The sequence below is a fragment of the Myxocyprinus asiaticus genome, chromosome 10, assembly GCF_019703515.2.
Source record: "Myxocyprinus asiaticus isolate MX2 ecotype Aquarium Trade chromosome 10, UBuf_Myxa_2, whole genome shotgun sequence".
NCBI classification, from domain to species: Eukaryota; Metazoa; Chordata; class Actinopteri; order Cypriniformes; family Catostomidae; genus Myxocyprinus; species Myxocyprinus asiaticus.
In genome coordinates, this window is record NC_059353.1 from 18,822,003 (window position 1) to 18,844,131 (window position 22,129).

General features: G+C 38.2%; 1 protein-coding gene across 1 annotated transcript in view; it reads right to left on the reverse strand.

Moving 5' to 3' along the window:
- Positions 1 to 21,384, reverse strand: part of LOC127447191 (aspartate--tRNA ligase, cytoplasmic-like) — a 36,428-nt gene extending 15,044 nt beyond the window's left edge. The window contains exons 1-6 of the mRNA XM_051708842.1: positions 21,227 to 21,384; positions 9,629 to 9,731; positions 7,834 to 7,863; positions 7,679 to 7,736; positions 5,941 to 6,033; positions 4,289 to 4,391 (exon numbers count right to left, since the gene is read on the reverse strand). Coding sequence (XP_051564802.1) covers positions 4,289 to 4,391; positions 5,941 to 6,033; positions 7,679 to 7,736; positions 7,834 to 7,863; positions 9,629 to 9,731; positions 21,227 to 21,249 — 410 coding nt within the window. The 5' untranslated portion in view covers positions 21,250 to 21,384. The remainder of the gene's footprint in view (positions 1 to 4,288; positions 4,392 to 5,940; positions 6,034 to 7,678; positions 7,737 to 7,833; positions 7,864 to 9,628; positions 9,732 to 21,226) is intronic.
- Between the last annotated feature and the right edge of the window lie 745 nt (positions 21,385 to 22,129).

Below are 22,129 nucleotides of genomic sequence, written 5' to 3' on the forward strand. Positions count from 1 at the left end.
GGCTACATGCATGCAGTTTTCACAAACTCATTGAGAAACTACAGATAACAAAAACAGCTACAAGTCCCAAATATATAGATTTTTAGAATCCAAGAAACTTCAACAGAAAATGTAGAAACAGGGTAAAAAAGCTTTCAATGCAATGAATTTATTTTCACTTTAGAACAAAAGCTCTGTTTTCCATCAGCATTAAAAGTAGCATTCATGTGTGCGTACATGATGTAAAAATTGCAGAACAACTCCATGGAAACTTGAGATCATCACGCTATTAAGCAACAGCACCTTTGCAATTTTATTTTGTTTAAAAACATTTCAATAACTTGGCATGAACAGTTCTGCTTTCTATAGTTCAAACAAACAGATTTCTATTGCAAAGACAAACCACATGCTTACACCACTTTCACTGTTAAACACCTACACTTCAGTGTGTATTTTAAGCTCTTTATTTCACAAATAGAAAGGCAACTGTTTTCTTACAACAACAGATACTGAAAAAATATTAGCAATACATCATAACACAGCAAACTACGTACTTAAGGGATAGTTCAGCCAAATTTAAAATGATGTCATCATTTACTCACCCTTATATTGTTCCAAACCCATAGGACTATCTTTTTGCCATGAAGCACAAAAGGAGATGTTAGGCAGAATGTTACCCTCAGTCACCATTCACTTTCACTATATGGAAAAAAGATGCAATGAAAGTGAATGGTAACTGATGCTAACATTCTGCCTTTTGTGTCAAACGGAACAAAGCCATACGGGTTTGGAACAACACAAAAGAGTAAAAGAAATCCCTGTCACACATTCAAGGTCAAGTGTAAAGTCGACAGCCAACTGTTTGCTTGGGAAACAAACGGCGCAAATGGAGAGAGAAACCTTCAACTACAGTCATTATAGAGGAGTAATGAGAGACCAGAGAGAGACAGAATGAGACAAAGAGTGAGACAGCACAGTCACTGCCAGTTGCTGCTAAGAGAGTAGTCACATCCCTCTGAGATCAGTTCTGTGCTCTCGAGCAATCTCCATACAGACATATGGCTCTTAATAGAGTCCTGATTAAGTCTGGTTCATGAACACTAAGCCGGCCATGATGGGCTCTGCATTAGTGCTCATGTATTACAAGGACGGTGGTCCGAGGGGAGAGATGGGTATAAAGAAGGGATTATACAGGCAGAGGGTGTTTTTGAACTGCCTTCTGATGGTGCATATATGAAAGCTGTATATTAAACAGGACATTTCAACAAGACTTGGTAGAAGAAAATATGAGTGGTGCTTGCCCATGCAAAACATGCCGTCCCAATGCTAGGGTGTAATGGGTGTTGTAGGGTGGTTGATTACTGGCCAAAGTAAAAAGTTTAATTCCAAGTCTCTATGATTTACCGGTCCCTTCTTCCATGTAAGTATATTGGATTTTTGTTTACACATTTATTGTTAGCCAATCGAAAATTAAGTCCACTTTGAAAAGTAATGGTAGACCTCTCTTGAAAAAGCTGCAACAGTGGAGGAAGATACACACTCTGAATGCTTTCCTTATGCTCAACTGGTAGACCTGGTCATGGGTTAGATTCCAAGGGTATGCATGTACTGATAAAAGGTATACCCTGAACACCCAGTAAAACCACTGTAAGCCACTTTTGGTAAAAGTGTCTGCCAAATGTATAAATGTAAATGCAATCTTTAATACTTTGCTTGCTGTGATGCTTGCCTTGCAGTCGCCACTTAAGTATGAAAGAGATAAATTAGTTACTTTAAAATAAGTGATAGTTGAGATAGGTCTTCAGGGATGAAGACTATGGTTCATGAGATGAAGATACCATCAGCTAGGGGGAGCTGTGCTCCAAAAGACAGTTCTTGTCTGTAATGTCTGTGTATTAGATTGTGGAGTCAAGACAAACCAACCAGAAAAAAATATAATCAGGGCATCTTCAAAATTGACCTACAATGTGTTCAGGTAGTTACCGGTACATTCTATCTAGACGTTTACACCGGAGCGTCCTATGTTAAGTAATGCTGAACTGTTGGGATGTGACATGATATAAAGAACAGTGGAAAATTGCTGTGGACACTAGTGTTGTGCATTGAGAGTCTCTGTGAAAACCTTAAACTTAATACACAATGATTATTTTGGGGGAAAACAGCAATTTGAATTTCAGGTACAGAGATGGAAAATATTATTGAAGGAGTTATGTTAAAGCTGATCTATAAATTTAATAATATGCAATGGCAACTAAAAGCATTTATTTGTAGGTTGATTTCCCCTTAGTTGTAGGTTGAAGTGTAACACCATTTATACAGCCAATGGAAGACGGGGAGTTTTCTGGAATCAGTTTGAAAACTGTGATTATTTTTCCAAATCTGTTTTGTGAATCTAGTGGTACACAATTGATATACTGCAGCATAAAAATAAAGCATATTAATAGTCCATAGGTAGACATATTAATAAAGTCTTTGGCATTATTTTTGGCTTTGAACAGATTGGGTTCGTTTAATATGTTGCAACAATTCAGGCAAGCTTTGCTAAAGAAATGTAACGGGTTGTGTATGTGGCAACAACATTATTTCTTTAACACCCCTAACTGAAACTCTTAAATTTAACTTCTGCGTTACACCACAAAGGTTTACGTAATAAAAAAAAATTAAAAAAAGTGGAATTTTCTATATTGAACACAAAACACTCAATAACAATCTGCAAAGCATGGGGAAATGCTAAGAGGTGCGGCTGGTCATTTCAGTTGGATAAGAAATAACCAAGCACACAGATATCACCCTATGCCTTTTTGAATCAAGAACAATTACATTCAACAGCAAGGAATAGGATACAAGATCAACAGAGTTAAGAACTAGCAAAGAACTCCCCAGACCGCAACACCCTTCCTAACCCACAACTGAAAAGTGAATAGGGTTTAGTCTCTATTCAATGCTGCACAACCAAACAGAGGATGTTAACACTGTCAACAAACAAACCCTCCGACCCTCGTAATTGGATGTGGATTTGAAAATAAAGGGAACAAGCTTTGTCTACCATATATAATTTATTATCTGCAGAAACATTTCACGCAAGAATGCAACAAGACAATTCATGTTTAAACATTTACATTTTCAACAGTCAAGCTGAATCGTTAAAAGTGTGTAATTTCACCACTGGTTGAGCCAGTGATTACGTTTACATGAACACCAGAAAGCGGAATTCCTGTTTACATGCACTGTATAAGCGGTGTACTTTTTACTCATAAATACATGCAGCTCAGTCAGTAAGTAGCTTTCTCCACATCGATGTAATTACCTCGCGATGTTTGTGTAAATAACAAACATGGCATCTGAGGAAAACTTTGCTATTTTATTCTTCGTTGCTGTTTTTTCTTAACTTTCTATTGTGACCTGCAGCGGAATTGCGCTACAATAGTGGGGTTTCCCTCTTACATTAAACTCTGGGATTCCTCCAATGTATGAGCGCATATACGCGAACGTGAGGGACAGTCAATATTTTGCAGTGGTGTGTACTGTAAAAATGGGTATATTTTATAGTGTATGTGCTTTTCCTACTGTACTCCCAGAAATGTTGAATTGTTTCCGCAGACTTGTTGTTGGGTTCAATCCCATGACGTATGTTATCTGGTGCTTATGCGTTTACATGGCCACATAAGCCGCGTTCTCCAGGAGAAACTTAGGCGTGTTAAACCGTTTTCTCTAAATCTCAGGAGGCTAAAGGAAAACAGCGCTCTTGTTTACATGACGTTTCAGAACGCCACTTTCTGCAAAAACCCTGAAATAAACCGAATTTTCTTAAGTGTGGTCAGTGTTGCTATGATGGGCTGATCAAACAAACAGATCAATGCACAACTTAGCCGCAGTGTTTACACTTTTCATGGTGTATAGTTCATACTTAAAAGTAATTTAACAGGAAGAATTACACACTTCACCTTTCACTAGAAAAGCACGACTTATGAAAACAAAATGGCACCTTTCCTAAGTGTCACATGATACGAAATGAAAGCGCTTTATTTTGTAACTGTGAATTTGGACTCATTGTCCTCCAGCCCTCTCTTTGACCCCAGAGTCATTCATTCAGGTCAGACTTTAAAGTCAACATGTTTCTCTGATGTTTGTTGTTTTAAGGGGAATGACCCTTTACAGTACTGAGAGAAAGCTGTATCCCACACAAAAATGGAGCTTTTGTTTTTAAGTGAAACATTATCGATAGCCACTTAATGTGTTAAAATGGAATGAGTGGCCAGGACTTCACTTTTCCCACTATTGTTTGACAGGAAACACGGCCTATACTCACTTAGCTGCAAACTTAACCATCTGCTTGCTCGCACGATCTCCAACAGCGATCAGGGCCTGCACCGTAAACTGCTGGTGGCGCAGGACCAAAAAGCACTGCTTCCCTGGAGGAAAAAATACCTGTCAGGAGCTTTTACATTCTGCAAACATACATTTACATACCTAAAAAATATAAAGTGTTAGTGAGTACAATGCAACATGATTCGGCTGTAAATACCAAGATAATTTTAAAGTCAGCTTGAAACCAAAATTGACCATGTTTAAACTATTAATAAATGTCTCTGGTCCAACTGTACTCATGACCTATCATTGCATGTTATTTTAAAGAAAAAACATTTTAATTTGATTAGTCTTTCTTTTAAATATAAAGCCTGGGCATTGATTTGTGGTTGGTCAAACTCTATTAAAAGTACAGTTAAAAACAAAAAAAAAAAAGCAGGTGCTGGTACCAACCAGCTCTCAATAGACTGCACATCTGTTTGACAGTGCACATAGTTCAGACATGTCAACAAATTGCTAATCAGACACCTTGAGACTGAACAAACTCTGTTTTTTTTTTTTTTAAACTTGACACAGATCAGGTCAAGATCAGAGACCACCAAGATTTTTTGAAGTTCCACTCAGTGTTCATTGTCCGAAACAGACAGCTAAGGAGTAGCAGTTAAAAACAGCCCCCTCATCAGGATGTTGTTGTGCTGAAGGACATCCTTCAGACCAGATAACACTGACAGAATGAAGGAAGTTTGGGGTGAAATACTCCTTGACATGGAAGTTGTCCTGGAAGTAAACCTTAGTAATAGTCATAATACATGGTTTATTCATTACTACATTCATAAACCAAACGTGTACGTGCAGACCCCTCAGACTTGGATTGAGTCCAACAGATGGGGGGGAAGCCAAACTGAGCTTAACTTCTATTGCCGTCATTTATGGTTAACGTATAAGTAATTGCAGAAATGTTTGTTGGTCCTGTAGTGAAAATGGCCACTATTTTAATAAAAGTTCAATTCAATTAATTTCATCCAAGTAAAATTTTGTACAGATATGGCACAAGTTTAGGGCACCCATATCCCCTATGGTACTCATCGCATGCATTATTCACAGGTGCGAAAAAATTATTTGATATTCCTTTCTGGAAATAAAAATGTAGGGGGAAAAACTGTGTGTGAACATACATTGATGAACATTAAGAAATTAAGTCTAGGTTCGGAATGAAATACAGATGTATGGTTACATCATACTGTGCAGTATCTACTCTATACTGCCGACTAGATTTTTAAAAATAGTATTATGTAAAACACTGTGCAGTATTAAACACAGCACATGCCCTCTCAGGGTATTTAGGCAAGAGGATTTTGAATGGTGCCCCCATAAAAAAAATGAAAAAAAAAGAGCCCCTGTAGTACGTCATAGGGTATTAATGCATACTGGAAATGTGCACACTGCGCACAGTATACATGCTGCACACTGAAAAAAAAAATAGCGTGAGCAGTATACAGTAATAATTAATCAATTCTTCACTTGTTAGTAAAACAGCTAGCTGCTGTTTTATTAATGGCACATTAAAAGCTTTGCTAACAGCAGCTTCCACGTGTTGTAATAAATTGAGCAACACTTGGAGCAGCAACACTTGTGAAATTGTGAGGAGTTTACCTTTAGCTCTGCTGATATGAATTCTGGCACGCACCCAGATCTGCTGCTCTGCCTTCTCAGGTGTCAACTCCTGGACACGCACCAACGCCCTGTCTGCCTCCATCCAGAAAAGAGAGCGACAGAAGGACAGAGTGAGTCTCTCAGAGAAAAGACATCAAAGACACCAGGTACACAGATCCCTACAAAGACTTGTCCTCAGATTACAAAGCCAGGCTAATAAATATGAAACATAACAAGCCCCATCTGAAAGGTGACCAACACATGAATTTCTTCCTGTTTCTTCCCCAGTGTAACCCTGACTCACAGACTTGATTATGAGGCACTGGAGACGGGGCGTTCTCACTCACCCCCAGTGAAAGCGCTCAGAGCATTTGCCTGAACCCGATTCCACCCACATGAAAGCTTCGTCTATCTCTGATCGAGAGGAATGTTGGTGGGAGACGACTTTGTACTGTGGCAGCAGAGCTTAAAAACTTGTAGCCGGACAGTCGGGAGCAATGCCAACCTAATTTCTCATCTGAGATTTATCTTGTACTATTATTCAACACTATTATGTGTGACAGAGAGGGGAGGAACGTCAGGGAGAACTAAAGGGGACATAATGGAGATCCCGACATGGTTAGATTATCTCTAAAGCTCACAGACCTTCCTAATCATTTTTCTTTGGCAAATTTTGCCCAGGGAAATCTGTCTTTCTTCACCCTCTGGGTGCAAGATGATAGAGCTGGGCTATGGGCTATACATCAAATATTCGCAATATATTCACACGGATTTTGCTGGTGATATAACATTTAGGAAAATGTAAATATAGCAATAAATATAATGCGCTTTTTTTATTTGGACATTAAGTTTCCTAAAGAGCATGGCCATTGTGATCATTCCTTGTCTAACAACTCAAAGTATAAACATTGAGACAAATGTTTTACATTGCAAAAATGGCATTAGACTTGATAGTGAACTCATTTCTTTGAATCAATTCAAACTGTGCTTTAAAATAAATCTATTCAAATTTCTGATTCATATATTTGTTTGCGTCATCACTCAAAAAGGTGCATTCAAATAAAAATGAAAAAAGAATTCTACCTTGTGTTCATTTAGTCTAGACTTAAACTGAGTGAGTGTGTCTAAGTCCCGAACAATGCTAGGAAGATTATTCTATAGTTTAGGAGCCAAAAAGTAAAAGTTTCTACCTCCTTTTGTAGATTTTGTTATTAAAATATTTGATATTTATTTCATTTAGTGAAACAGTGTGGAAAAAATGACATGATTATTTTTAACCAGATTTTAACTGTATTTTATTACTTGACGGTTCCTCTGATTGAACCCCTTTTTCTGAAAAAACCCTTTTAAACGATTTCAGAGCAATACACAAATATCGAGGTATATACTGAATATCATCACCGCAAGTCTCCACTCAAACAATAGGCCATTTCCCACCTTCAGTCCTGGTACTTTTCCTTTAGTAATTTTCTAGATGAGAACTCGTACGAGGAACGGAGCACCCAAGGTGACTTTTCCCATTGCATTCACATTCACATAGTCACCACCATAGTGACGTCATCTAGTATTGACCATTTTTCTTCTGACATGGTTGGAACGCGCGATTCAATAGCAACAAAATGGTTCCGAGGAACTATAGTTCCTTAGGTGCGAACGTGACAAAGTACTAGTCCCAGGGAAAGTACCTAAAACGGGCTTTAGTACTTGCAGCGGGAAAGGGCCTAATGAGAACACTGACCCGGTTTCTGCTGAGACTGGACCATAGGACAGATCCCATAGCGATCCTTGGCAAAGTCCTGAGAGAAGTGAAAGAGAGAGTGATCATGGTGAATCTTGACACTTGATACGGGCAGGGAATATGATATTTAGAGAGGAAAAGTGAATAGTACTTACATCCTCATCAGCTTCCTGCTGCTCTGTGGACTGAATCAAAGAAAGGAACTGATTTAAATAAAACTTCAACAGCAGAGGGAAAACAGACCCTCAGAATGGGGTAATATGTAATATAGAGCCAAAACACATGTTGATTATTCTGAAGGCAAACACTACATGCAAATTTCAATTTAAATATATTTAAATAAAAATAAATTTATACGGCTCCTGCTAACACAAACACTTAAGGCCCAGATATACATCCTATGAAATCTAAGAACGAATGGGTGTGACAATTTAGAACAAAATCTGGCCAAAAAGATGTGCATTTACATTTGTTTCGGTGGTTCGTAACAGCTCGCTGGGACGAAATTTTAAGAAAGTTACTACCGGCTGCTAAACACCTTCTTATTGCCATTGGTCCACATCATCGGTAGGTGTGACCTGAGGCTCCACCTACATTGAGGACTAGAGCTGATTTTGTTTTCAAAATTTCATTCATTTACAGTCACTCAAAATTAGTTAATATGAACACATTGGTGTGTAGAATTATTAGTGAGCTGCTGCAAATTTACCTGCATCTTTACAATCATTTATGTAGAGACATTTTCCAAGACAATGTCATGCGATTTTTTTGTTTTATTAGTCTACAAAAAGAATCTAATCAAATAATCTCAAGTGCCCATTCACTCACATGCCATCTGCAGCGAAAGCCATTCACACATCTGCCTAAAGATATGCATATCATTATTCTTTTATCTTTGTTCTGTACATTAACACTTTTATACAGTCATCTTTGCAATAGTAACAGTGTCATCATAAATTACAATAACGGAGTGTAATCGGCACATATTACGGCCACATATAGCGTGTTAGCGCATTAGCATCATGAATTCATAATACAAACAAGGCAAATTAAACATTATCTACTGCATGTCTTTTACTTTAAATCAGAGTGGTTAAAACAGCTTTTTACTGGCCTAATGCGAATTCTACTTATAGAACGAGGCAAAGTAATTGATAACACATTTTTAAGGTTTTACTGAATGTTCTCATATTTAAATGCTCCTCTAAACGCCACCCACAGCGGTGTGGCAGGTGTCTGAATGTTCGGAAACACTATGCAGTTGCTCGGCTGTTTAGAATTTCTTTTTACCCCTGAAAGAAGAATGAATAAGAACTTCTATGTAAGTATATCGGGGCCTTTACTGATGTGTGGGAGTAGACTAGAGTGCTACAATGTAAAGTAAAATGAAAATAAAATAACTATTTCAACTACATCTTAGTTGCACTGCACTAGGGAGAGCTTAGAGTAGATGCCATATTTCATTTGACCCTTACAAAAAGTACTGTGGTGTTGGTACAGTGATGGTAATAACATGGTACTAAACTACCATTTTCATATACTATGATAGTATATGGTATTCCAATGTACTTCAAAGCATACCATAGTATTACCATAAGGTGCCAATTGCTTAACTGAAGAAACCCTGCAATATGTCTTTCCATACATTTCCAGATAGTACAGCATATTAAACAGACTGTACTTTTATCCCTCACAGCCTCGTTCATGTCAAATAAAAAAAAAAAAAGCTATTTAAATAATTCAGGTGACTGATGTGACAAAGACTGTTTAGAATATCATATATTGGGGAAATATTGTTGTTATGATGCCCAATTTACATGCTTGCTTGTATTGTACATCACTGATATCCCTGATTTGGGCACATAAACAGATATACAAGCACAGGAATTCCAAAACAATAGATTCGCTGTGTCGTAATGGGCAGAGCCGTCTCGCCTGGCGTGCACTAACCAGCTTGGCCTGCTTCTCAGCCTTCTTTGCAGCTTTCTCTGCTTCCTTCTGCTGTTTCTTCAGGGCTTTCTTTGATTGGGCCTGCTGCTCCTCCTCGCCAGCTCTGAAACAGGAAGACACATAAGACAAACAGCTTCGTCAAACTTCCATCTTTTTTCCTAGTTTCCTCCCGGGAAGCTCTCCTGATTGGGCAGAAAGCATTCCAACCTTGCTTACACAAGGGCACAATGTCACGCTGGATTTAAAAAAAGTTGCTGTGCCTTTTAATCTTTTGTTTCAACATGCCGAAAAAACAACAGAGACTAAATTATACTTTCATCAGTAATGTTTGGTTGTTTACGCTCCTGTAGTGTAGGTAGACTAGTTATAGCAGTACAGGAAGTGTGATGTCTAGAACAGTACACATGCAATATCACTCAGAAGATTAATTTTTTCATTAATCGCAGAGACAAGAAATAAACTGATATATCAGCCAGTGTTTGGCCATTATAATAATATTGTATCTGCAAATAACCATGTCCACCTGGCTGCCTACACTTACAAAAAAGTTTTGTTGTATCAGAACTCATTTTGAATGGCTGGTTGTGATGTCATGACATGTGCTAATGTTGCTAGGTAACCTTACTCAACCGTGTGTCGGTTTAACCTAGTAAACATTCATGAGCAAACCATCACAATGGAGGGCTTTGTTAATTTGGCCCTTGTGCAGATACATTTGTGATATACTGAGATTCTACCAGTATCCTTGTCAAAGGATAATGTAGATTATCTGTTTTAAAATATTTCTAAAAGTAAATTCTTTTAGAATTGAATGTGTAAATTAAGCCTTGAATTAATTTCTGCATTTTTAGGGCATCTCATTTGCTAGCATTACAATTAAATGTACTGGCCATCAGCAATCCTCTCTAGATACTAGCTTTGGCCATTTATAAAACATAGACATCAGCTTTATTCCTCCAATTAGTGGTGCTATGACAACAAACAAACTTAAAACCTAAAGCCAAGTTTACACTGCAGGACTCCAGCTCGTCGTCTTTGATGTTTTGAGTTGGCAATTGATCTGCAACGAGAAGTCTCAGATCTCACAACTAACAGTCTTGTTGTGTGCGCACTCCTGTGACAGGCCAAGATGCATCCCTGATGCTATGACAGTTTTCAAAACAGCTTGATGTCAGGTGTGCGCACTGTCCCGATGAGCGAGAGACCGACAGTGAGCCACAGCCAATAAAATAGAGAGAGAGCGCAGGAGGAGGGTATGTTATTAGGAAGCAGAAGACAAAAAAAATAAAAATAAAATAAAATTTCACCCACATCTCCCTACCCGCTGTCTTTATTATTTTCAGCTGTCTGTCTTTTTTCCTTTACAAATATGCACGAAAATAGCTGAGAACAGTTCTTTCATGTTTGTTGACATGTTATCAAGAATAAACTGCACAAGTTTGTGAATCAATTTTGTTATTTTAATTTTAAGATGCATTTTGGGCTATCCGTTTGAAACAGGATTACGCTAGAGGCAGCTGAAACGGCTGGTTTTTCGCCAGCTACGTGAGGATTTAAAGGGAAATCAGCATAGTATGATCTCAAAATGTAAAAAAGCGAATGCATGAACATGCACAAAAGGGACACAGATATGAGCAGCACACACATTAGAAGCTCAGTTACAGGTACTGCACTAAAATAACTCAGAATTCTGTTCTAAACATGTCTGTATTATTAAATGCAAGAATAATTAAGAAAAACTGTGCGGCGGTTTTTATCTCTCTCTCTTTTTTTTTGAAGTTGGAAGTTTACACACACTTAAGTTGAAGTAATTAAAACTAATTTTTTAACCTCGCCACAGACTTCATATTACACTAATTCTTGAGACTTAGGCGAAAACATGTCCCATTAAGAAAAATATTAATTCCATTGAAAATAAATAACATTTTCTTATTTAAAATAATCAGGGTTGATCATCTTGATCACATTTTTCATATGTTTATCATATGATTATATGATAGCCCAGTACCAACAAAATAATTTAAAATGTATAATATATATGCCAGATAAAAGAAGAGTGAAAAACCTTTTTAAAGCTAAAAGCAGTGAATTTAACAACATTTACTCTTATTTTGTGGTTGCTCAAAATGTGTCCCAAGTTTTTGTCAACACCATCAGATATTTATAATAAAGGCAATAAAATCAGGCAACCACATGGTCCACTATATTCCCGAGGACCCCCTTTCCACCCAACACATCTGCTAAATGCAACAAGGTCAAACAAGCTCCTGTAAGTTTGCGATTTTTTCAATAATTTTTACATATTTATTGATGTTGCTACTGTCACAACCATGACATGTCAACATGTACATAGAAAGAATTATTTCAAATTATAACATAAATGTATACATTTTAAGTAGAGGCCAGAGGCAGCTAGCAACAGAGGGAAAACAAGATGGCTCCTGTGTACAAAAAAAAGGGTGTTTTTGTCACCACCGTCAGACATCAACACGTCAGGTTTTCTGTCTGATGGTGGTGACACATAGTTTGACGGTGTTGACAAAAACATCCAAATCATCCTCAATGGAGGCTTTAATATAATTTATCACAATAAATAGTATTATGTGGATGAACGACGCCTCGTGGTACCATCCCATAGAGGCACGAAATCACTGTCCCGGACCTACACCATGGCTGTTCCTCGATGGTGGAATGACCTGCCTAATTCCACCCACACAGCGGGGTCTGAAGCCACCTTCAAAAAACAACTAAAGACACATCTCTTTCATGAACACAACCCATTAATACTAACACACTACCCACTTAAAAAAAAAAAAAAAAAATTCCCTTGGTAGGAGTACTATTCTAGGCTACTTGATACTTGAATTACAGCACTTATTACATTGTTGTCCTTTTGTTGGATGTATTGCTTCTATTGTTCTCTTCATTTTGTAAGTTGCTTTGGATAAAAGCGTCTGCTAAATGAATAAATGCAAATATGCAAAAGTAATTTTGCACAATTTCATAGTAATTCCTTAAAATTCTGACCTTCCTTATGTATTTTATGAAGTTATGGCTAGGCAGCAGCTATCAGTGGAGGAGCGAAGGAGAAGAAACAGGGAATACCAAAAAAAGCGAAGAGAGAAAATATGTAGTGAGCTAGAGTTAAAGGAGGAATACCTGAGAAAAGAAAAGCAAAGATGGAAGAAAAGAGTAGAGGATGGGACGATAAAAACTATCAGTGATTTGAATGAAAGGGAAAAGATGAGTAAGAGAAAGGCGTGGAAACGTAGACAGCAAGAGTCAAGAGAGCATAAGAGAAAGGCCCCAGAACACCCAGAAACTCCCCCAGATAATCCATTGGATCAGACTATACAGAAGCCAGCTCGCAGTAGGCAGTCTAGAGCAGGGGAAAGGGAAAGAAAGAAAACAAGAGCAAGATACTCGAGAGAGAGATGAAAGCTTTGAAAAATAAACGTCAAGAGATAATAAAAGATAGGAACAAACTGAAAAAGCAATGGTGACAAGTGCAAACTAGAAATAAAAAAGCACAAGAATCACCAAGAAAAAAACAGAGCAGATGCTACAGGGAAGCAAACTCAAAAACCCCTCCATCAAGAAAACCCTGCTCTTACACAACTGTCTCATTCAAGAATTTAATCAAAACAAAAACAATTTACAGCCGCCCTGCAAGTCTGCTCAAAAATCAAAGAACCTGACTCTGTCAGGCAGGGTTCTAAAGAAATATTGCCTAATACACCAGACAAAGCAGTTTGGGCTGACAAACAACACACTGCGAAAGAAGACTACTGACAAAAAAACCCTCTTACATCCAAATAATAACCCAGATGGTTCAGGATTTCTACCATAATATCGCATGAATGACAACTGACAAACAGGACACAATAACACAGAAGAAAATAAAGCATCAGAGAATGATTCTGACTGACACAATATTCAACCTCCACAGGGAGTTCATCAAAAAGGAACCAACTGTAAAACTCAGCTATTCATCCTTCTGTGCTTTACGTCCATTCTATGTCACAGCACCAAAACCATCAAATCGAAAGACATGCCAATACCATGAAAATGCAAAGTTGATGTTTGAGGTCATAAGAGCATATGGTATTGTCAAGTCTAGCAAACTGGAGGATAGTTTTGAAATTGTGTGTCGTTCTCAGACAAGTGAGGCATGTCTTCTGCGCTCCTGCACCCGGTGTCTCCACAAGCATACACATCCCACACCACAGCAAGAGTTGACCAATGTTGAGTGGCAGCAATGGGATCGAGTTCAGGACCAAACATCAGATGGAATTCACTACAATACAAGACTTGTGAAGCACAATGGCACACTGGCAGAGCTCATCAAACTGTATGAAGACAAACTAAAGAGTGAAACAACAACACATGCGTGCCAGGGACCAGTCCAGGGAATACAGGTGCATGATACAGAACTGCAACGAAAGCACTGTAATTGAGCATGTGGACTTTTCTGAGGCATGGAAATGAAAATATAGTTGAGGTACAGTCATGCCATTTTGGTCAGAACCTACCACAGCTCAATCTCCACACTGGCATGTACTGCACAAAACAAGAGAAAGCAGGATTTTACAATATCAGAATCCAAGCAACAGGATGCTTCTGCCATTTGGACTCACATGGAACCAGTCCTCAAGAGATATTAGTTTAAAATTTCCAAAATACCATTCACTTTTGGTCAGATGGCCCCAGCAAGCAGTACAAAAACAAGAAGAACTTCTTTCTCCTCTGCAATGTCCCTCCAACACTGGGTTTCCAGAGAACAACCTGGAACTTCTTCGCCACTTCACATGGGAAGGGAGCTCCAGATGGCATTGGGGGAACTGTGAAAATGACTGCAGACAGCCTTGTACTACGGGGAAATTACCTTGTGGATGGCAAGATCTTACATGAGATGGTTGGGTGAAGCCTTTGCAGTACTCAGCTCTATCATATTGCTGAAGGTGACATGCAGACATATGCACTCCTTTCTCAACCACTACCTCAACTGTACCAGCAATGAGGAAAATCCATCCGGTCACACCTTATGGAAACAGCATCCATTGCAGATCATTGTCATGTTTCTGCAGTGAGCCACATATGTGCCAGTGTTTCAGCCCAACAGCATTTCAGTTGACTGAAAACACACATGCCAGGGTATAGGCTGAGGAGAATTAAGGCCCTACCACAATGAGAAAGAACAGAGAGCCTTTGGCAATGCTAATGGAGGAAATGGAGCAGGAACCTCAGAGTGGTCCTGATGGGACAACGACAGATATATCTGCTGGTGTCATTAATTTTGGAGAATGGCTTACAGTCATTTATTACCAAAATTGGTGGTTAGCAAAGGCTGTCACTGTGGATGCTCATCATCATGATGTTCAAGTGGAGTTTTTCCACCCTCGTGGGCTCAACACACACTTCCATCCAAAATCAGGTGGAAAGGATATGTGCTTCTTACCAGCTGAAGATATTCTGGTCAAGCTGATGGAGCCATTATGTTTGTTTGTTTTCTGATGTTTATGCTTAAACATTGCAGTTGTAATGTAGTTTTTATTTTGCTGTTCACTGTTGTAATATATACAGAAGGATAAAATGTACATTAAAAATTGTTATATGTTGTACCAAATTGTTAAATGAAGTTGTTAAGCAAGGAAGCTTGATTCGAGTGGTGAAAAGGTTGGAATTGTTTGTTGTAATTAGGCCACTGCCACCTCCGTCAGGTCTAAGTGACCACCCTCAGGTCTAAGTCACCACCATCAGATGGAAATTTCTTTGTTTTACATTAATATGCTTACAATCGGTTCCTCCAAAACAGTTGATTTATTAATGTAATTGTCTCTTTAAAATTAAAACTGTTTTTTTTTTTTTTTTTTTTTGGTCCAATCTTGTTATTTTGTATATTTAACGCTAATAATAAAAGTTGCATGATGTAAAGAGTTTTTAAAGGAGTACACGTGAAATAGTATAAAAAAGTGAATATTCAACATTTAACAGCATATGTGTGTACCTATGGTGTAGGCACAATTATTGAAAAGCTCTAAATCTATATAAGACTAAATAGGAATAATTAGCTTTTTATTGTGTTTGTGTTGACAAAAACTAAGGAATGAAAGGAAAAACACATTTTATGAAAAAATTACAAAATTAGGAGGTTCCACCAAAATATCGATTGATTGTTGAGACTTTGTTCTATAAACATATAATTTCGATTTCGTAACATTTAAAAAAACTTTTTTCAAAATGTAAAACCTGTTTTATCCAAATTCTAAAGAATCAGTGATTAGCAAACTATAGTTTTGGCAAGTCGTTTAGGACATCTACTAGTAATTTTTCCAGCAATTGTTTACAGACAGATTGTTTCACTTTTAATTGACTATACCACAATTCCAGTGGGTCAGAAGTTTACATACACTAAGTTAACTATGCCTTGGAAATTCAAGAAAATGATGTCAAGCCTTTATGCAATTAGCTTCTGATAGGCTAACTGGCCTCAACTGGAGGTGTACCTGTGGATGTATTTTAAGGCCTACCTTCAAACTCAGTTCCTCTTTGCTTGGCATCATGGGAATATCAAAAGAAATCAGCCAAGACTTCAGAAAAATCATTGCAGACCTCCACAAGTCTGGCTCATCCTTGGGAGCAATTTCCAAATGCCTGAAGGTACCACATCCATCAGTACAAACAGTAGAACGAATGTAAAAACACCACACAGCCATCATACCGCTCAGGAAGGAGACGCATTCTGTCTCCTAGAGATGAATGTAGTTTGACGTGAAAAGTGCAAATCAATCCCAGAAAAATAGCAAAGGACCCTGTGAAGACGCTGGAGGAAACAGGTTGACAAGTATCTATATCCACATTAAAACGATTCCTATATCGACATAACCAGAAAGGCTGCTCAGCAAGGAAGAGGCCAATGCTCCAAAACCGCCATAAAAAAGCCAGACTACAGTTTGCAAGTGCACATGGGGACAAAGATCTTACTTTTTGGAGAAATGTCCTCTGGTCTGATTAAACAAAAATTTAACTGTTTGGCCATAATGACCATCGTTATGTTTGGAGGAAAAAGGTTGAGGCTTGCAAGCCGAAGAACACAATCCCAACTGTGAAGCATGGGGGAGGCAGCATCATGTTGTAGGGGTGCTTTGCTGCAGGAGGGACTGGTGCACTTCACAAAATTGATGGCATCATGAGGAAAGAAAATTATGCGGATATATTGAAGCAACATCTCAAGACATCAGCCATGAAGTTACAACTCGGTCGCAAGTGGGTCTTCCAAATAGACAATGACCCCAAGCATACCTCCAAAGTCCAGGTATTGTAGTGGCCATCACAAAGCCCTGACCAAAATCCGATAGAAAATGTGTGGGCAGAACTGAAAAAGCATGTGCGAGCAAGGAGGCCTACAAACTTGACTCTGTTACACCAGTACTGTCTGGACGAATGGGCCAAAATTCCAGCAATTTATTGTGGGAAGCTTGTGGAAGGTTACCCAAACGTTTGGCCCAAGTTGAACAATTTAAAGGCAATGCTACCAAATACTAACAAAGTGTATGTAAACTTCTGACCCACTGGGAATGTGATGAAAGAAATACAAGCTGAAATAATTTTCTCTACTATTATTCTTTAAATAATGTAGTGATCCCAACTGACCTAAGATGGGAATGTTTTCTACAATTAAATGTCAGGAATTGTGAAAAAATGAGTTTAGGTGTATGTAAACTTCTGACTTCAACTGGATGTGCTCATGAAATCAGAGACATCCCCTTGAAATCCGAACACAAGTGATCAAAAGAGATGACCAGGTGTAACAAGGACGTCTCGCTTGTACATGAGTGATCGGATCAGCCAAAACGCATCTTAATACCAGTGTACATATGGCCTAAGTCGGGGACGAACGGTTGTGTAGTTGATACATTACAGTTCTGTAAAGTGCACACCAGCACAACAGAAAACAAGACAGTGACTCGCAGGGTGCTGACTGAAAGTCGTGTAGAGTATTCTAGGCTTAAAGTGAGTGGGTCATTGGTTTAGTTCAGACAGTTGGCTAACAGTTGGCAGACAGCACAAATTTAGCAAATACAATTAGGCTACACGGAAACCTGAACAATGAGTAAACTGATCACAGGACATAAGCTGGAGGGAATGTCATGCTCCTTTTATCTCTATTACCATTTGGAAATTAGACATGGTTTCATAGTAACAGAGCTTGACTAACCATATTTTACATATGGCCATAACTGATCAGTCTTTACCTGGTAATTCTGATCTCTAAAGGTTCTAAGGATGTTGAAAATAACAACACAAGCAATAAAAGACACCATTTAATTTGAAACCACAAGAGCAACAGGTGGTCAACAACAAGCCGGAAAAGCCAATGAATTTCCTATTACACGCTCCACCTCCAGACATTTAACAGAATGTATTATTAGACTTCACTAATTGCTCCAAACAGCGGAACAAAACCACTGCAAATGATTGCCCTTTATCCAACACTGATCTACAGAGAAATAACATACAAAAAAAAACCTCACAAAATACCAGAACCCAGTCAGGCAACCATATGGCAGCCCTGAGGCAACACAGGATCAAGTGCCTGGACACAGTGCTAGAGAAGTTTAAACACAATGGGTCTGTGAATGTCTTCTCCAGCACAAGTGCTGCCAAGGCAACAACTGTCCAGCCATGCACTGAGAGGCCTCAACCGTGCCAAAGTGGGGCTATAAACAATTCTACACCCCTCTTCCCCTTTCTGCATTATACATCAGCACGTAACTGCAGCAAAGGAAATAAAGGACCACAGTGAAGGCATGGGCAGCAGGTTTCCACCAAATTCACAGATGAGAGTCCCCCAAAGCATTACTGCAATTTCTGCTCACAGGAAATTGGAAGCGCTGGGGCAGATACAAGAGAATGAGAAGACTGCCGATAACTAAAGGCTTGTGCCAGATTCGGGTTATGTATTTACACAGAAACACAAGGCCCAGGGCAGAACTTGGACATAAAATAAGGACGGAGCTTTCAGCTGCCCTCCACACCACCCCAGTCAACAGCTGCTGAAAGTTGCTATCAAATGACTTAAATGGCAGAGGCTTATACATTAAACCTTAAACAATAATGTTCACAATAAACTGCTTTAGGCACAGCAGCACTAAAGTGAAAATTCCCATATACAGTTGAAGTCAGAAGTTTGCATACACCTTAGCCAAATATATTTAAACTCAGTTTTTCACAATTCATGACCTTTGAACATTCCCTGTCTTAGGTCAGTTAGGATCACTATTTTAAGAATGTGAAATAACAGAATAATAGTAGAGAGATTCATTTATTTCAGCACATTCCCAGTGGACCAGAAGTTTACATACACTTTGTTAGTATTTGGTAGCATTGCCTTTACATTTTTTAACTTGGGTCAAATGTTTTGGGTAGCCTTCCACAAGCTTCTCACAATAAGTTGCTGGAATTTTGGCCCATTCCTCCATACAGAACTGGTGTAAAAAAGTCAGGTTTGTAGGACTCCTTGCTCGCACACACTTTTTCAGTTCTGCCCACAAATTTTCTACTGGTTTGAGGTCAGGTCTTTGTGATGGCCACTCCAATACCTTGACTTTGTTGTCCTTAAGCCATATTGCCACAATTTTGGAGGTATGCTTGGAAGAGCCATTTGCGACCAAGCTTTAACTTCCTGGCTGATGTCTGAGATGTTGCTTCAATATATCCACATAAATTTCCTTCCTCATGATACCATCTATTTTGTGAAGTGCACCAGTCCCTCCTGCAGCAAAGCACCCCCACAACATGATGCTGCCACCCCCATGCTTCACGGTTGGGATGGTGTTCTTCGGCTTGCAAGCCTCACCCTTTTTCCTCCAAACATAATGATGGTCATTATGGCCAAACAGTTACATTTTTGTTTAATCAGACCAGAGGACATTACTCCAAAAAGTAAGATCTTTGTCCCCATATGCACTTTTTTATGGCAGTTCTGGAGCAGTGGCTTCTTCCTTGTTGAGCAGCCTTTCAGTTATGTAGATATAGGACTCGTTTTACTGTGGATATAGATACTTGTCAACCTGTTTCCTCCAGCATCTTCACAAGGTCCTTAGCTGTTGTTCTGGGATTGATTTGCACTTTTCGCACCAAACTACATTCATCTCTAGGAGACAGAGCGGTATGATTGCTGCGTGGTCCCATGGTGTTTATGCTTGCGTACTATTGTTTGTACAGATGAACGTGGTACCTTCAGGCATTTGAAAATTGCTCCCAAGGATGAACCAGACTTGTGGAGGTCCACAATTTATTTTTTGAGGTCTTGGCTGATTTCTTTTGATTTTCCCATGATGTCAAGCAAAGAGGCACCGAGTTTGAAGGTAGGCCTTAAAATACATCCACAGGTACTCCTCCAATTGACTCCAATTAGCCTATTAGAAGCTAATTGGCTAATTGCCTAAAGGCTGGACATCATTTTCTGGAATTTTCCAAACTGCTTAAAGGCACAGTTAACTTAGTGTATGTAAACTTCTGACCCACTGGAATTGTGATATAGTCAATTAAATGTGAAACAATCTGTCAATAAACAATTGTTGGAAAAATTACTCGTGTCATGCACAAAGTAGATTTGCCAAAACTACAGTTTGCTAATATGAAACATGTTGAGTGGTTAAAAAATGAGTTTTAATGCCTTCAACTTAAGTGTATGTAAACTTCTGACCTCAACTGTGTCATGTGTCATATATATATATATATATATATATATATATATATATATATATATATATATATATAGTTAAATCATAGGCTGTGTTGCGATTAAATAAAATCTCTTACATTGCAATATAGTGAAGGCAGCTTGTGCAGCTAACTGACAGAAAATACAGTCAACTAATGGAATAACTTGTAGTAAGTTGGTCTCTCCTACTTGATCCATCAAAAATATGCATTTAATAGTAGATTACCTGTGTTCTGTATGCAACAAAATACTAAAAATAATCAATAAGAATTTTACCTTGATATTAGAAATACAGGAACTACATGCATAAATTTGTATAAATCTTATGTGCATTTAATGTACAATATGAACACTTATTACTTACTAATTATTACGTAACACTTCACAATACTAACACTAAGTTTATTACCTATTTTTCAAACTAAACATTCCCAGCATGGAACATATTAATAATAAAAACTGGGCCAATGTGATCTCTGCATACAGCATAGGTCAATAGTTTGATTCCCTACCTTACAACAAATAGATCGTAAACTAAGTAATTAAAAAAGTTCCTTCACAATTAAAATGTTAACTGCAATATGTAGTCTAGCATATCTGATTAATTCAAAACCAAAGCTAACCTTGATAAATGTCCATTATCATACAAAGATATTCACGATGATGGGTGACATAATAGTCAAAAATACGTTTGATTTAGCCTTGTCAGAATATAAAGAGATTGTGAAGCTGTCATGTAGTTAATTAGATCTTTAACCTGCTGATGCAATCAGCTGCAACTCAATTAGACTCGGCTAACAGCGAGACATGCTAATACACTGCTCACAAATATAACACATTCGTATAAAATAATAGGATTAACTTCTCACCCTTGAACATTGTCTTTAGTCATAGTTCAGCTCTGAAAAGATCTAGTGAAATAAAAGCACTCGATGTTTACGATTTCAGTTGTGCTAATGTGCAGTGTCAGCCAGTGGGAACGCCTGACATGTGGAAAAGAGGCGGAGGTATTTTGTTGTTGCACCATTCAGAATTTCCTCGTTAATCCGTGTAGAAATACGACTCCACATAAAGAGTTCCTAGTAGTCGTCTTTTCCTGACGCGCTTTTAGTGCCGTTTGTCCAAACAAAATAAAAGTGTAATAAAACAATCTGTCTATCAAAGTCCACAAATACTACATTCGATGTTGCCTGTTCGTTGTTTAGGGATAGATAGATAGATAGATAGATAGATAGATAGATAGATAGATAGATCGTTTAAAGGGATAGTTCACACAAAAATGAAAATTATCCTATAATTTACTCACCTTCATAACATCCTAGATATGCATGAATTTCTTTCCTCTGCTGAACACATTTTTAAAAGAATATCTCAGCTCTGTAGGTCTTCTCAATGCAAGTGAATAGGTACCAAAATTTTGAAGCTCCAAAATGCAAATAAAGGCAGCATAAAAGTAATCCATTAGACTCCAGTGGTTAAATCCATAACTTCAGAAGCGACATGATAAGTGTGGGTGAGAAACAGATCAATATTTAAGTCCATTTTCAATATAAATCTCCGCTTTCACATTCTCCTTTTGTTTTTGCCGATTCACATATTGCCACCTACTGGTCAGGGAGGATAATTTATAATAAAAAAGACTTCAATATTGAAATGTTTCTCACATGAACCTATCATATTCTTCTAAATATATGGATTTAACCACTGGAGTCTAATGGATTACTTTTATACTGCCTTTATGTGCATTTTGGAGCTTCAAAATTTTGGTACCC